This window comes from Actinia tenebrosa, unplaced genomic scaffold, assembly GCF_029948245.1.
Source record: "Actinia tenebrosa isolate PJP-AT-01 unplaced genomic scaffold, QUT_ActTen_1.0 PGA_scaffold5__44_contigs__length_20552954, whole genome shotgun sequence".
Lineage (NCBI taxonomy): Eukaryota > Metazoa > Cnidaria > Anthozoa > Actiniaria > Actiniidae > Actinia > Actinia tenebrosa.
In genome coordinates, this window is record NW_028292582.1 from 886,543 (window position 1) to 904,342 (window position 17,800).

General features: G+C 36.4%; 1 protein-coding gene and 2 long non-coding RNA genes across 6 annotated transcripts in view; all 3 read left to right on the top strand.

The window, feature by feature from the left end:
- LOC116294219 (uncharacterized) overlaps positions 1–7,060 on the top strand; it is a 32,954-nt gene extending 25,894 nt beyond the window's left edge. Inside the window, exons 2-4 of one of the 2 annotated variants that reach the window (XR_016121414.1) lie at positions 3,029–4,661; positions 4,736–4,800; positions 5,112–7,060. This is a non-coding gene — a long non-coding RNA (uncharacterized LOC116294219). The remainder of the gene's footprint in view (positions 1–3,028; positions 4,662–4,735; positions 4,801–5,111) is intronic. The other variant, XR_016121415.1, reaches the window with a different exon arrangement.
- Positions 289–1,763, top strand: LOC148906249 (uncharacterized). The gene has a single exon (XM_089038360.1). It carries the CDS (start codon positions 502–504, stop codon positions 1,648–1,650), a length of 1,149 nt encoding a protein of 382 aa, XP_088894486.1. The 5' UTR covers positions 289–501; the 3' UTR covers positions 1,651–1,763.
- A 587-nt stretch (positions 7,061–7,647) lies between the features above and the next one.
- LOC148906250 (uncharacterized) lies at positions 7,648–17,133 on the top strand. 3 transcript variants are annotated; one of them, XR_016121407.1, is made up of 6 exons: positions 7,648–7,754; positions 12,939–13,056; positions 15,742–15,832; positions 16,050–16,140; positions 16,392–16,532; positions 16,822–17,133. It is a non-coding gene; the product is annotated as an uncharacterized LOC148906250 (long non-coding RNA). The 3 variants fall into 3 exon arrangements; XR_016121406.1 differs by having other exon boundaries at positions 12,939–13,052; XR_016121408.1 differs by lacking the exon at positions 16,822–17,133 and having other exon boundaries at positions 12,939–13,052; positions 16,392–16,811.
- Positions 17,134–17,800: the final 667 nt, after the last annotated feature.

Genomic DNA, 17,800 nt, shown 5'->3' on the forward strand with positions numbered 1-17,800 from the left:
ACATTTTCTAACATATCAAGTCTTCTTTGCAATTTCTAAAAACAAAAACAAACAAACAAAAAAATTACGTTAGTCATCAAAACCTCTGTATATTTTTTTATCTATTTATATAATTTAATCAGCAAAGGGTTTGCCATTAAGCTAATAGTAAAATACATAATATGTGGAAATGATATTGAGAAATAAAAATAAAAATAAAAATAAAAATAAATTAATCAAATAAGTTAAGTTAATTAATTAAAAACCCTAGTTCAGTACTTTAAGTATATTAATTCTAAATATAGGAAGTGAATATTTTTATTGTGAAATGTTCCTTGAATTGATTGGTATTGAGTCTAAGATATAATGCACCTATCAGCAGCTTCCCCGTGGGGTCCACCCGCAGGCTGACCAGTGTGATGGGTGGAAGAATATAGGAGGATTGGATCCAGGTATTCTCCCTGGGGTTGGGAAAATTTGTGACATTGGTTTTGGGGCTAAAAACTGAGGTGGGGGATTGTAATGAAATTATTTTCATTGCCTAACAAAATTTCATCAAATTATGGTTGCTATACAGCATCGCAATGGAAACATTGGACTCTCATTTACTCAATGTACTGTTTGAATGGATTGCTTCCAGAAGCACATTTAAGGTGCTGGCAAACATTTGTTCTTGCATGCCAGTATATGTCTCGACATGTTATATCTGAATTGGATATTACAATAGCATGTGGTCTTTTCCTCAAGTTTGGAAAACAGTTTCAGCAGGTGTATGGCAAAGAAAAGGTCACCCCAAGCATGCGCGTCCACTGTCATTTAAAGGAGTGTGTATTGGACTATGGACCCGTACATGCATTTTGGTGTTTCAGCTTTGAACGCTTCAATGGAATATTGGGTGCAACACCTATGAATGGAAGGTCCATTGAGGTACAGCTAATGAGGAAGCTCATTGTCGGAAGATTTGTATGGAATACTACAATGCCATGTGAATTTCAAGAAACTTTCCTCCCTTTCTTTAAACAGATTCACAGTGATGATAACTCTGGATTCAGTGCAATTAATGCTATGTATTTTTCTGAATGTGCTTCATGTCATAATCACAAAAATGTGAACTGGAATGATTTAACACTTGTCAGCCTTCCAAAGTCCTATCAATACATGACTTTAGATGCTGATGATTTAGGTCTGTTGTTGTGTTGTTACAAGCAGCTACTTGCTAATGCTGACAATCTAACCATTGACTCTTTGTCAAGTATTGCAAGGAAATATGCATATGCTTACCTTGGAAGCGAAAAATTTGGCTCCAAAAAAGATAGCAAAAGTCTACGATCCTCAAGGGTTATTGCTTCCTGGGCCAATGATGATGGTACAATAAACACATCCTCTTTAGCAAGACCAGGCCAAGTTAAATTCTACATCCTTCACAGCTTAACGATTGATGGTAATACCAGGCAGTTTGCATTAGCATGTATCTCTTGGTACAAGAAAGACGAGGAAGCCAAAATCTATGGCAAACCTACACAGGTCTGGAGATGTAAAGAAATTGACCCTCCTGGCCCAGCGGTATTCATGCCAGCTCAAAGAATTTTCAGCACTTTTGCCTCTTGCACTATCAACCGTAATGGCATTGAAAAGCTAGAAGTTAGTGCAGTTCCAAGACTGTTTAACTAAATTATAGTTACAGTCAGATATCATGCCCTTCAGTCAGTGAAACATCATTATTTGAAGGTTTATATATTTCCAGGAAAATAGAAATTGATTTTTAAAATAGTTTTTTTTTTACATTTGATGCATGTTTCATGGGCTGAACAATTACTGTATTGGCAAATCCATTAGCTATTTAATGTATGCTCAAATTTAATAATTGTTATTGAGTTAATGACTGTAATTTTTAGAATTTTAATCTTTTCTTAGTTATTTTGGTCAAAGAAGAACAAACAGAAAAACAAAAACAAAAACAAAAAACAAACAGAAAAAACATGTATTATAACTATTTACTCTACTTAAGAGATGCATCATTGAATAATTTAGAATATAAAGGACTGTAACAAGAGTTTCAATAAAAAGGAATTTTTACAATAAATAATGCTTTTGGGTATTTTGAAGGTATCATTCATATGCAATAAAGCATTGTATGCAATGTTTATGTTTATGTACCACTTTATGCACTATTTATGACAAATTTAAATTAGAGCACATAAAGTTGAACTTAAAACAAGATTAATGGCAACTACAAGCATGTGTGCGTAAAGTTGAACTTTACGCAGGTTTAAGCTGCTTTATCATGTGGCTTAAAGTTCCATTATGAACTTTAAGCAGCTTTAATCTAACATAAAATCTCTTTTTTCATGCTGTGACTCTTCATGCTGCGAAGTATCTTCTGATTGGCTACTTCAATCTTTTCTTGCGAGTTTTTTTTGCGTTCGCTTGCTTTTTTGTGTTCTCACTTGAAAGACACATCTGGATCTTTCCTCAAATCAAATTTGGGGTTTTTAAACAGACTCATAAGCTGGCGTACTACAGAAACTTGCATTATATTGAATGTCAAGTACTGCTTCTCGGTCTTAATTTGTCTTCTGTATTTCCGAAGGGGGTCTGGCTTACTATGCTTGATACTGCTTTGATATACTGAAATTTAAATGATGAATGGTATAATATATTATAAATTAGGTTTTGGAAATTACAACGGTTATGATAACATAGATGAGTTGTTACAAATGCTATGATTAGCTCTTTATGATGGAGAAAGCTATTGTCAATATTTTCTAAAACCAAACCAACAAACCACTTCCTTGATCTAGTTGACATAACACGATAAAACTTGAGTAAGTCCAATCCAACAGTTAGGAGTGTTGGCTGGTATGTCTCGGGGACATTCCGTGGCATAACGGTATGACGTGCGCTCTCCTGAAAACAGCTCACATAGCAACTGTACTTCACCAGTTGCGTGATCCTCGTCATTCTTTTAGAGCTTGTTTAAGAAGTCATAAATTTCTGGCGAGGCAACAAACACCTTCTTTTGCTCTGAAATGCACTTTTATCATTGCAGATGAAGTGCACCGTTCAAGTAGAAAATTTCCAGTGCCCATGTTGTTTCTTATTGTTATCAATGGATCCATACAACACTTGCTCAAGGCAATCGATTTGCCTGTAGTTGGCGGCGGCACAACAACGACACTGTAAAGATTTAGAGGCATCAATTGTTCTGCTCTTACAACTAGACTTTTTCTGCCAACAAGAAACGCTGTCGTTGCTATCAAGCATGGCACAAAATAGCCTTCACTTGAGCTACATGATTGTGCAACGTTTCTCACGTAATCTTCTACTTCTTTACTAATCAGATTCGAATAACAGAATGGCATTGAAATAAGCCTTTATGAAGCTCTGCCCAAGTACTTTCATGTGGTCTGTTGATCTTTTGAAGCTTCGACTGCGACATAACTGAGGAACGGAACTTGGCGTTGAAAGAGATAAAATTAAGTATTTCAGTGGCCGGGTAGTGTAAAGTTATACCGAGAAATTGTTTGTACTGTGTTAGGAATTATAATTTACACAAATTACGGTTACATAAATTATAGTTTGCTCTTCGATCTCATGCTAACGACGTGTAGCTAGAGCACTATTACTATCAGTGAGGTAAGGAATGATAGATGTTGATGATAATGGTGATATGTGATGGTGATAATGTGATGGTGATGATGTGATGGTGATGATGTGATGGTGATGTGATGGTGATGATGCGATGTTAATGATGTTATGGTGAAAATGTGATGTTGTGATAGTGATGATGCGATGGTGATGATGTGATGGTGATGTGATGGTGATGATGCGATGTTAATGATGTTATGGTGAAAATGTGATGATGTGATAGTGATAATGTGATGGTGATGATGTGATGGTGATGATGTGATGGTGAAAATGTGATGATGTGATAGTGATGATGTGATGGTGATGATGTGATGGTGATGTGATGGTGATGATGCGATGTTAATGATGTTATGGTGATGATGTGATGGTGATGATGTGATGGTGATGTGATGGTGATGATGCGATGTTAATGATGTTATGGTGAAAATGTGATGTGATAGTGATGATGTGATGGTGATGATGTGATGGTGATGATGCGATGTTAATGATGTTATGGTGAAAATGTGAGGTTGTGATAGTGATGATGTGATGGTGATGATGTGATGGTGATGATGTGATGGTGATGTGATGGTGATGATGCGATGTTAATGATGTTATGGTGAAAATGTGATGGTGATGATGTGATGGTGATGATGCGATGTTAATGATGTTATGGTGAAAATGTGATGTTGTGATGGTGATGATGTGATGGTGATGTGATGGTGATGATGCGATGGTAATGATGTTATGGTGAAAATGTGATGATGTGATAGTGATGATGTGATGTGATGGTGATAGTAATGATGATGATGACAGTTAATGTGATAATGATATTGAGGATGATGGTGGGGGTGATGGTGATGATAATAATGTTGATGATGATAGTGATGGTGAAGATTATGATATTTTTAAAAGATGACTATGATGATCATGATGATCATAATGATTGTTGATGGCGTTAATTTTGTTGAACATTTTCTCGTACTATAATCCTAATTACAGACCTTACTTAGTTCCCTGGACTGTATCTACAATGCGCAAAACTCTGGGGAAAGGTCAGTTACTATAATCATCCATCTTCTCGTACATCCATTTATATTCTCACCTCTAAAACATTTTCTATTCCTAGATTTCCATGTGTTTTAGATGACTGGATTCTTTAATCCTCAGGAATACTTGACAACCATGAGAAAGGTAAGGCACCTAACGTTACATCATTACAATCACGCAATCATGTAGTTAACTCAGTCATATCACATCATATCACAAGAGTAGTATTTGTCACACCAGTTACCCACCACCAACCAAGCAAGGTCCTTATGTAGCAGCTCTATTTACCTATTCATTACTATATGAACCATTCAGAATCGGAACTAAATAATTCAAATTCCTCTTATTCACGTAGTCAGTAATGTAGGCATCCAGCAGTAAAACATTTCGCTCGACGTTCACTCACTCAATCACTGACAAGTTCTAATCTTTGTATGTTACTGTTGTGTTTACAGTAGTCTCTCGTGCGCACAAACACTGGGCACTAGACTGCGTAGTCCTACACAATGACGTCACACGGTTCTCAAAGATGATATCACAAGTCCCCCAACTGAAGGTGTCTACGTGCATGGATTGTGTCTAGATGGAGCAGGATCAGGGTTCGACGAAGCTGTAAGCTGATAGAACCTGCATTTAAAGTCCGCTTCTCCTCTATACCTGTGGTTCATAATTATGCGAACAACTCTACCGCGGTAAGGGACAATCGATTGTACCATTGTCCTATTTATAAGAAGCAGCGACGCACAGACCTGACGTATGCTTCCTGCGTGGACCTGAACACCAATCAGAACCCAGATCACTTGATACTACGTGGAGTGGCTTTGCTATGTGATATCAAGTAAAACAAGTACAAAAACATTTATTGATAGAGATCATATAGAGATTATTCGATAGTTTTTTTAGATAATCTATAGACATCTCCTTAGATTGATTATGCAGCAGTTTTCGTTTCAATGTGAAAAGCTCGGGGGATGAACGCGGTCCTCATACGCCCAACGGATCACGTTGCGCGAGGAGGAAAAAAAAAAAAACGCAAATAAAATGTCTAGAAAACGTCGTGGTTGCCATACAACGCCATACGACAGTATTCGACGCCATGTATATAAAAATCATACGAAATCTGCTTTAGCAGAATGCGTTTTACTGAAAAGGCAAAGGACGCGCCTATATACCGCCTGTCCAGATCATATTTCTATGTGCACCATTTTTCTATAGAGCTATTAAGTGTGACGTAATTATAACGAAAAACGACTTCCGGGTCCAACTTAATAATTACTTCTACAGACATTTTTATATGTTTTTTTCTTCATAGCATGATTTTCTGTTCGTATGTCTAATTGTTGGAGGTAGAGAATGAATCCTGGGAATAAGTTGTGGCAAGATATTAGCAATCTCTTGCGTGATTGGATCCGGAAATACGTCACGACTTAAAAGCCCTATAACATATGTTAGTCTGTATTATTTATCACGAGCTTAGATTTCGTTGCCAGAAAAACAAGTAAGCCACAAAAGAATTTCGTAGACCACAGAAATAGATTTTTAAAAATAATGGATGGTAATACCACAGGCTAACCACTCTAACAAAGGACGGAAATACTCTAATAAATGAAGGAAATACTAAATGGTGTCTTGTCTTTGTCTTTTTATGCAATATACTTAGTATAGTAGAAAAACAAAATTGTTACCAAGGGGGGTAGGGGAGATGACAAAAAAATTGATAGCACGCGCATAAAAAGACAAAGACAAGACACCATTTAGTATTTCCTTCATTTATTAGAGTGGTTAGCCTGTGGTGAATGTAAGAAGAAAGGGAAGACAGATCAAGTGAACAAGTGTTTATACATTGCATTTACACCTGCCTTTGTTCAAGATATTGTATTATATTGCATGAAAATATGTTAACATAGCTTATAATATAATGTGAAGCCAGTACAGCTGAGTTCTCTTTGTACAGTAAATGATTTATTTCTATGTTAACTGATTATAATTTGAGTAGTGTGAACAATGGAACATACCCCTGCGTTAGGACCATGGTCAGACCATGGTCAACCATGGTTAAAACATGACACCTAAATCCAAAATGGTGCACGGCCAGTTGAAAATGAGGCATCCATGGCCAAATTTACAAATTTACAGTATTTTCTTATAAATTAATGCTGCAAAATTGTCGCGTGAATGTAAGAAGAAAGGGAAGACAGAACAAGTGAACAAGTTTATACTTTGCATTTACACCATATTATCTCTTTGCATTTGACCCTGGATGCCTCGTTTTCATGTAACACACTCGACCATGTGTCATTTTGGATTCATTTGTTTAGGCGTATTAGCTCATAGATGTAGAATATAGAATATTTTTTTAGGAATTAATAGGAATACTTAGGATTTATATAAATGTAATACCAATCTAATGTATGTAATGTAACAGTCTAATGTATACCAATAATAGAACATTGAATAAGTTACTTGTGTGGTGTTATTATTAACGTCCCCATAACACAATTGCCACAACATGACCAACACACCCATTGACCCAACAACATGTGCAACAGGCGTGTAATGTTTTCCCATTTCAGACCACATGTTATTCCCTACAGTAGTTTCTTTGTTTAATGGCTGTCGTGAGAAGACACATGATATGGATACAACTCAAAAGAGGAATCTTAATCTTAAGAGAATGACACGAGATCTGAAATAGAAAAACAGTGTGCTCCAAATAAATGAAACCACTTCTAGCCTTCACACCCCTCCCCCCCCCCCCCCCCCCCAACCTGTAAAGTGCTACGCCCACCCCCCACCCCTCTCCTGCTAACCTAGACATTACCTGCCAAATACTTTCCTTTAACTTTGACCAGAACAGACTGAATATTACTATTATAACAAATTATAATATAAAAAAGAATATATTTGATGTAACCACGTTTAATCCAAGACAAGTTCTTCCTTTGGGCTACCTGTGTCTTCGAGCCTTTAGTGACCTTTGATCAGCGGTAGATCAATAGTTAAAAGTGGCCGCTGTGTTTTCGTTATACGAAGTCGGAGTAAAAATGGATATTTTGATTTGTTTATTCGCAAACTTAACTTATGGCTGCAATCTGCAGGTATGTATGAAACTTGAGTAGTAATGTTTTGCCGCGAGAAGGAATAGAACATCAAGAGATCGGGTTTTTCAAGCAGTTTTGTTTGACGTTTGAATTCGTGAAACTTGGAAAACTGCATTTGAATGAAGAGCTCGATCTCTTTATCGCCGAGGAGTTAGTCAGAGATATTTGCATGGAGTAATAAGGGTAGTCTGAGCAAACTTTCTTTGCTAATTTAGTGATAACTTGTGCGAACTCTGGAATGTTTTGATTACGGCTCATGATTTCTATAACTTTAGTCGTTTCCTACAGCTTCAGTCATGTTTTATCAGAGAACAGAACACCTATTCGATTTATATAATAGATTTTTACGAGAAAAATAGCGTAACATTTCAATAAGAAAAACGATTTGTTTACATAAAGAGCGCACGTTTGTCGTCAAACTCACGTAAACAAATTTGATCTATGCGATGATTGGCTTAAAACGCGACATAGGGCTATCTGATTGGTCCAGTTTTGACAGGTAATGACAGCTCTGTACAACCTGGCATAGAACTGGTTTATCGCATTTGTTCAACAAGAAAGGAAAATTGCTTGTAAATTTTAGCAAAAAAGCCAAAGAAAACAAGCATTTAACTGCTAGAAGAAATGAAAATTCAAATAGTGAAGATTTTGAAATTTTCAAAGTTTTCAAAGTTCAGATCGTTAACTGGACATTTAGCCTGTACAAACACTCAAGAAAACCACCTCAATATGAACACTTTGAATGCACAACGAGCCGAGAGACTGAAAAATATCTTGATCTTCGAAGCTGGAAGAAAGCTAGCAGTGGATTACTTGGAGAACTGGTGTTTTAGTTGGACCCCGAAAACTTTGTGCCACTTATGATAGTATTTAACGGATCTGTTACTTAACGGATCTGTTGACAAATATTTTGTTCAAATAGTTCCTTGTTAGTTGTTGTTACATTCATAATAATTTGTTTTATCAACCATAGATTTAATAACTATTATTCGAACTTTTGGCCTACTCGGCCATCCTCAGGGAAATGAAAAACGTTATTGACAATTGACAAAGAAAAACGCGATCAAACCATGGCATATGTGCGCGCGCATTAAATTAAACAAAATATTTAAAAAATAAAAAATAGAAATATTCAAATGATTATTTTGTTGTCAGATCATTCAAAGTCGTGCCATGTTTACAATTCGCTTAATATAAGATTCTCAGTGTCAGTTAACTTGCACTTTCTTTATTGTTTGTCCGTCATAAGTTTGCCTCATGAAAATCTCAGTGAAATCTGGCGGCCGCTTTTTCGTGTCCAAATTGCCATAATTCTTCAGTTTTTAATTCATCTGTACTGTGCAAAACCTCCATTCCTTTCTTTGGTACAGTCTTGTCAGATTTTTAGAGAACAAGCAGAGATTTCAACGAAACTTGAGCATGCATTTGTTTATTTTTTGCTACTCACTATCTATCACAGGATAGATAGTGAGTACGTTAGCCAATCAGATTGCAGGATTCATGATAGTATGCTAGTAGGTTTATGCTAATATATAATTGACTTTAGTATACCGTAAATCCTCTATTTAGCCCCCTCTCTCAAATAAGCCCCCTTCTCTAATAAGCCCCCCCCCCCTTTTTAAAGGAAGAAATTTGTTAAGACCCCACCTCTTTTTAGCCCCCCTCCCCTCCCCCATCACAACTAAAGAATCACATGTACTGATTAAAGGTAACTTATTAAAGTCTTGATTGTTCAGAACATTTCTTTTTAGCTTGCTTCGTTAATGTTAACCTGTTTTGGTTTTGCTATTTGTAAATTATTTGTTATTCGTAAATTATACTTGAGAGACTAACACAGGTGAATCAAATAATGAAAATGCCATATACATCACTACAGATTATGCGAGATGGTCAATAGTAATGCTTCTGTTTAATCCTGAGTTACAATCACATTACATCCTGACAGCGTACAACTTACTGCGTTTCGACTAAATAAATAAGCCCCCCCTCTCAATTAAGCCCCCTCTCTCCAATAAGCCCCCCTCAAACGTGCCTGAAATAAATAAGCCTCCCAGGGGGTTAAATAGAGAATTTACGGTAAATACACAGGTGACTTTTGAAAACTTTGTGTGCTGATTGGTTGAGTAACTCAGATTATCACACGATAATCACCTCCAGCGATAATCCAAAATGGAGGCCAGCTACTTTGTTGTTGTTAAAATGTGTCTTATCTTCTTTTTTTCTTTTTCTGAAAGAATCACCTGTGTATTTATACTAAGACAATTATTCACCTCAGGCTCAGTGAATATCAGAAATAATAACCTCAACTTTGTTTTGGTTATTACTCCCCGATATTCAATTTGCCTTTGGCGAATAATTGTCAAATATTTCGAAAACATGAGAAAACACTTGTTAAATTGTTGTTACCGTTGATTGTGCTAGATATGCTGTGTAGATCAAAGTGCATTGATTGGCTTATCGTGGGTATATATATATTATTGTTTGTTTATCTCTGCTATGAAAACCCTTTATATTATCGTTCAATATTATTCATCCAAACCTAACATTGGTTTAAAACTCATTTAGCTAAGGTAAGATTTCCCAAAGGTAGACAAGTCATTTTCTTGAAAGCTGAGTCACCAGCCAATCAATCGCTGGTTGACATATGAATGACTACAGCATTTGTGATATGAAGTATTCTCTATGGTCTCCATGGAAACTAGTTGTCTCTGTGTTACTGTAGGTAATCATTTCAAGCATATTAGTGAGACAGGCCTGAATTGTCCTATATTACTATGATGTCACATCAAAACATGAGGGGGACAGAATGACAACAACCTAAAGAAAACAACACAATAAAATTGCATTTAAAAAACAGAGAAGGGAAGAACAGGGCTGTCAACTCTCCCGGATAAACCGGGAGTCTCCAGATTTTGGACCGTATCTCCCAGTCTCCAGATTAGAGTCTAAAATCTCCTGGATAATCCCTGAAGCTGACCATTTCTTGTGAAATTTGACTTTCACAACCTTAAAATTCAAATTATTTTATATATGTTGTTTGTTTTATTTTACATCGCTAACAAATTCAAAATGTTCCTCATGGCTGTTCTTGCAAGCAGGCCATTGTAATGTAAGCGATAATCTGATTGGTCGGAAATAAACCAATAACATCAAATGTTACAAAGCAAAAGACTTCTTTTCACGCCCTTCTTGACTCGCTGTGAAGTCATGTCCCTTCCCTATCAATTCTCCAGATTTGAATATCTCAGGGGTTGACAGCCCTGGAAGAATGACAACAAAATACCATTTATATTGAAAGATAGACATTATACACTTAATGTCTGATCACAAGGGAAAACAAAACTTACTAAGTTCCCAAGGGACCAGACATTAAGTGTTAAATACAGCAATTGAGAAATATTCAGAAGTCAGTTTACGAAATAAGAACTTTATTTAGTCAGCTAATTACATAAAAACTGACCATGATTTTACGTGTATTTATACAACTCACATACGTTATCTTATATGTCTGAAACAAAGCGATGAGAGTAGCAACAGCATTTTTAGTCCCTTTTTTCATTCTTTAAGAATCCATTTTCTCAATGAAAGTCTGGAATTTCTTTGTAGGAACAATGGAAAATCTCTGTTGTTTTACTTCAAGCTCCATTTGTACTGAAAATTCAAGTTAAATATCTGCTCCCGCTATGTTGCTTGTAATGGGTGCAAAATATCACATTATATTATATTCCCTTCCTCGGAACTGAATGCAATTAGCTAGGTGAAACTCAGTGTCATCTTAAGAATGATTGAATGAATCAAACAATTGCATGTGGGATGGGTGTGAAGGGGGGCATGAGTTGGAATGAGGGAGGGGTGGTATAGTATTGCAGCCCTCAGCTAATATGGTTTAAAGAAGAGAATGATTTATTGTTCTTAATCTATAAGACCTTGTTATGTCTATTATATTTATATTCGGTAAATTTACTGTTATGTCATATCAGGACCACATTGAAACTAGACTTGCTATACTGGTACAGTCAAACAAGCTCGAGCGTTGACCCCTAGATTCGATTAATGAAATCATTAGTCAATTATTCCTTTTATACGTACGAACGGGAATTGCAATATTGCAAAATTCAAATGAAAATTCAGTTCATTATTCAACTCGTGATGAAGAAGGTAAATCATTTAAATTACAGATACCTTCGAGCAGAGGTCGCTCTCTTATTTCATAAGCATACACACTAGGTTTTGTAATTTCCATGCCTCAATTACTTGGAGGATATCATCAATAATTTTGTAGGGAATGCTCTCACCTTGAGCAAAATGGAGACAGTGTTCCATGTCGTTGATAATGTTGAAGTATTTTCTGGACTCCTCAACTAGAAATTTTCAGTTGTCGCGAAATTGCTTTATTGGACAATCCGCTATTGCTGAGATAAACAATTTCCTGTCGAATAATATCAGGTAAAGGCCTTCCCGGCACATAAACACGGCCAAGACTATTTCTGGCCACCATGTTTTCTTGGTCTTCCGGCTGTGTTAGCACTGATTAACCAATCAAAATTTCGTATATTGAATTTAAAAGTGATTGGAATTTTTATATCTTCGTTTTTGACGTTGTAAATTTCAACTGAAAATAAAATTCGAAAATTCAAATCATTAATTGACTCTAGGGATCAAGGCATGACCTTTTTTGACTGTATGTCATATCATGACTCCATTGAAACTAGCCTTGCCAAACTGTTATGTCATATCATGAGTCCATTTAAACTAGCCTTGCTAAACTGTTATGTCAGATCATGACTCCATTTAAACTAGCCTTGCTAAACTGTTATGTCATACTGTTATGTCATATCATGACTCCATTTAAACTAGCCTTGCTATACTGTTATGTCATATCAGGACTCCATTGAAACTAGCCTTGCTAAACTGTTATGTCATATCATGACTCCATTTAAACTAGCCTTGCTAAACAGTTATGTTATATCAGGACTCCACTGAAACTAGCCTTGCTATAAGTGTTATGTCATATCAGGACCCCATTTAACTAGACTTGCTAAACTGGATGTTCCTCGTCTGTATAAATATTGACTTCAAATAAATACATGATACTGAGGAGGGAGGGGGTATTTAAATGCTATTACATCAATTTAATATTGTTGCCCAACCTTTAACTTAGAAAATGTTCTTTTCCTTCAGTATTTGGACTTGGCCACTTTGAAATAAGGTACGAGTGTACCTCCTAAGGAAGGACTGTTGAGAATGTTATCAAGTGATTGGTTCATCCTGGGAACCAAACAAGATGTCAAAAAAGTAGGTAAGCAATTGTGTAATTTATTATCCATTGTACTGGGCCAGGTTGTATGAAGGGTGGGTAGCGCTATCTGGTGGACAAATCTTGTCCAGTGGATAAGCTCATTGGATAACAACATTGATTTATCAATGCTTCGTAGAACCAGGCCCAGGGGATTAGAGTGGATCAATAGATTAGATGTCATGGATGTCATGGGATTGATACTTTTGTTTTTATTGGAGCTGTCAACGAAAACGTTAGCAGTTCCAAAGGTCTTCGGGTTTTTTTTGGGTGGGGGAGGGGTTAAAAGAGGAAAGAGCACCTTCCCAAAGAAGGATCTATGACATCATAAGAGGAGACTGTGCTATAAATAGATGTGAACTGTCCAAAGAGGTATGACACCACACTTATAGGCTATGATGTCACTACTGCTAGTGCGATGACATCATCTCTAGTCCTGATCCGCGATCCACCCTGATCCACCCGTCCCAGAACCCTTATTCTGTATACTACTACTGTCAGACCATATCCTATAATCAATCAAAGATGTTTTCAATTACTTTACTGTTAAGTGTTTTGGGACTGAATAGAGGGTGTTGGAGAAGAATTTGTCATCCAATAATGAAATAGCAGAATTTCCCTTAAGGATATAATTTTATTGCCCATACCTACTCTTCCCCCCCCCCCCCCCATGACAATATTGGTCCCAGCAGGCAAAGAAGCCCTGTCTCCCTCCAAACAACATTGTTTAGGGGGGAGGGGGTCATTTTAAGGGGAATTTGTCATGTTTTTCATGAAAATATACCATTAAAACTAAAATTTTCTCAACATTTTTGACCAAGATTGTAGCTTAGTACAGGGAAGTAGAGTGGACTAATAGATTGGATGGGATTTATATTAATTAGATCGATGGATGGATTGATGGAGCAAAAATGGACTAATGGATTGGATTTAATTGGATTAGATAAATGTAGTGAAGTAATAATAAACTAAAAGATTGAATGTGGTTTAATTGTGATGCGACAGCTAGTGCTCAAAAGGTTGATTTGATTGGATGGGTGGATGGGTGGATGGGTGGATGCATGGAATTGGAATTGGAATTGGAATTGGAATTGGAATTGGAATTGGAATTGGAATTGGAAAACTTTATTTATCCACGGTAATTATATCAAATAGTTACATAAATTATATAAAAATCTATTCTACCTATAAGCCGTGCATTACATAAAATACTAAATAAGTTAAATTTGGATACACATCAATTTTAAAAAACTAATTTTCAGTGTTGTCAATGCTATTAAATCGATGATTTTTATTTCCTTTTAAAAACATTGTTAGAGGGTTCACTTTTTAAGGCATCTGGTAGAGCGTTTCATATTTCGGCTCCTGTATAAACAAAACTATTCTTATACAAATCGGTTCTAGTTTTTACAGGCCATATCTTGAAGACCTAAGGTTGTATGACCTTGAACCTATTTGCATCTCAAAAATTTCTGATAAGTAGTTAGGAGCTTGGCCATGAACAATTTTGTAAATCATAATGGCATTCTGTTCTTGCCTCATGTCAATCAATGGCTTCCATTTTAATTGAACTAAAAGGTCTCGTGATCTTATAGTGTATGGAGAGCCAGTGATGATATGAATCACTTGATTTTGTAGAGATTGTAACTTCCTCGTAATGGCATCATTAATGCTATCCCAAACAAGACAGCAGTAATTGAAACAGGGTTCAATGATAGATCTATATATTGTAATTCTATTCTCTAGCTGGCCAGTATATATGAGAAATTCTTTTGAGTATGCCAATATTACATACCACCGTTTTGATTATGCTATCTATATGGGTAGTCCAGGTAATATTTGCATCTATGTGCATTTAGTTTCATTGACCCTTTTTAATGAGATACAATTAACTGACAAATGAATGTCATCTGTTAGTGTGGTGATCCTTTGTCTGGATCTGATGATCATGTATTCTGATTTAAGAGTGTTCAGAGTTAGTTTATTTGCCGTTAACCAGCGAGTTACTTGTTCAAGGTCAGCTCTTAATACAGAGTTTAAATCCGTTAATTGAGTGAGACCATCAAGCTAGTGTCATCAGCATAATGTCTAGCAGTGCAAAAGTCCAAACAGTTGGAAAAATCATTAATATAAATCAAAAAGAGCAAAGGACCAAGAATAATACCTTGTGGAATTCCACAAAATATAGTTAATAAATCTGAGGAAAACCTGTTTAGACTGCATTGCTGTTGACGGTCAGATAGATATGAACTAAACCAGTTGATATCCACATGGTCCAGACATAAAACTCTAACTTTCTTAGTAATATATTATAATTAACGGTGTCAAATGCTTTTTTCAGACCTAGGAATATGAAACCGTTGACCATTTTTCAATCAATATTAAAACACCACTCATTGGTGAGATCTAATAGGGCAGTCACAGTAGAATGTAACGATCTAAAGCCAGACTGCCTGGAATTAATTAGATTGTAAGTGGTTAAGTAGGAATATAATTGTTCATATATTAAATGCTCTAACACTCTTGCTACATGGATGGATGGAGGGAGGGAGGGAGGGAGGGAGGGAGGGAGGGAGGGAGGGAGGGAGGGAGGGATGGATGGATGGATGGATGGATGAATGGGTAATAGATTAATGGATAAATAAGGTAGAAAATATTATTATTTCTGCTTTGTGTTTTTAATGACAGAGACACAAGTGAATGACTTAAGAGATGACTGTGATGAGCTGTGTTATGAAGTCATCGGCTCAACTTGGCAACAGAACAACAAGTCTGGCAAGTAAGCATGTAAATATTTATAGAGATTATAAATTATTTTTCCGTTTGTGGGACAGCATAGTAGGCATTGGCAAAGATGGATGGATGGCTGGATGGAGGGAGGGAGGGAGGGAGGGAGGGAGGGAGGGATGGATGGATGGATGGACGAATGGGTAATAGATTAATGGATAAATAAGGTAGAAAATATTATTATTTCTGCTTTGTGTTTTTAATGACAGAGACACAAGTGAATGACTTAAGAGATGACTGTGATGAGCTGCGTTATGAAGTCATCGGCTCAACCTGGCAACAGAACAACAAGTCTGGCAAGTAAGCATGTAAATATTTATAGAGAATATAAATTATTTTTCCGTTTGTGGGACAGCATAGTAGGCATTGGCAAAGATGGATGGATGGCTGGATGGAGGGAGGGAAGGAGGGAGGGGGGGAGGGGGGGAGGGAGGGATGGATGGAGGGAGTTAGGGATGGAGGGAGGGATGGAGGGAGGGATAAACTGAGTGAGGGATGGATTGATGGATGGGTGGATGAATAAATGGATGCTTTGATGTTTTTAATGACAGACACCACTACTGCAGAGTCAAAAGAAGGGTTTGATTAGTATGGATATTGGTAAGAAACCCACTTGAAGAACAGAAAGAATGAAACAACCATTTACACAACCATATGGTATTATGTACAAATGCCTATGCTGCCACTAAAAGGTAGGAGGAAACATGTTAAACAATGTGCAAACACTCTTATCCTGCCCTGCCCTGCCCTCTCTCTCTCTATTCTATTTTTTTTTGTCTATTTTTTGTTGTCAGTCCTCTTTTCTCCTTTCATTCTCTGTTCGAATTCCTCTTTTATCTGTTCTTTGTTCTTTTCTCTGTTCTCTTCATGTAAGCAGACTCTCAGATGTGCACCCTGGACAAAGATTATTGAATATATTAACCATGTATTCCTGATAAAGAGAGTTAATATTTTGTTGCACTGTTACATTGATTTCTGCAGGTGGACAGCAAGATGAATGACAGAATAAAAGAAGAAATAAAATAAAAATGAAAGGAGAGAGGAAGGAGAAACGAGATAAAATAAAAAAATAGGAAAAGCAAAATAGGAAAATAGGAAATAGAAGAAACAAGTAGAAAAAAAATGACAGAAAAAATGTGAAGAATAGAGAAAAGGAATGGAAAGGAAAGAATTAAGAAAGTGTGTCAAAAAAGACACGGTAAAGAATATTAAGAGATAAAAGATAAAACAGAGCGAAAGGAGAAGAAAAGAACTTTGAACTATATATAAATGTTAACTGTAAATAATGCAAAATTGAGTGAGTCTTATTAAAATACTTTTAAAAAAATACAAAATCTCAGTCGTCACTATACGCCCCCTCCCAACCCCAGACCTCTGGACCACCGCTTTCAAAATTATCTTGAATGCGAGTCTTACAGGAAAAACAAAAGAAATACCACACCAGAAAAGCTGTGATTTCTTTTGTATTTTCCTGTTCTGCTCGTTTTTAGGATAATCGTGAGAGTGACTGGACAATGACCCATCAACACCGTGACCGTCACAGAGAAACAAAGAAGTAATTCTAAGGGATTAACCAATAAACAATAAAGGCACTTGTTCATAAAGTGCTAGATTCTTTAAGGCTTGCTTCTTATTGTATCATGATGAAGAATGTTAATTCTATGAAAGAAATAAATGATGCTCGAGGGAACGACGTGAGTAAAACACAACGCTAGTGGCCCTTTTTCTTCAAAACAGAAGAAAACCTTCCACGGGTTTCTACCGTATTCACCCAAATATGACGTCATGTATTTGATTACTTTGAGCGTTGTGTAGTAAAGTCACGTGTTATTCCCTCGGGAATTGTTTTATTCTAAGCTTGAAATCACTTATTCAAACTGAAATAAAGGAGAACAAATTAATGCGCATATTTTACTAGTATCAAACGGTTGCTCTGTGCTGTTGTGCTTCAAGAAATAAA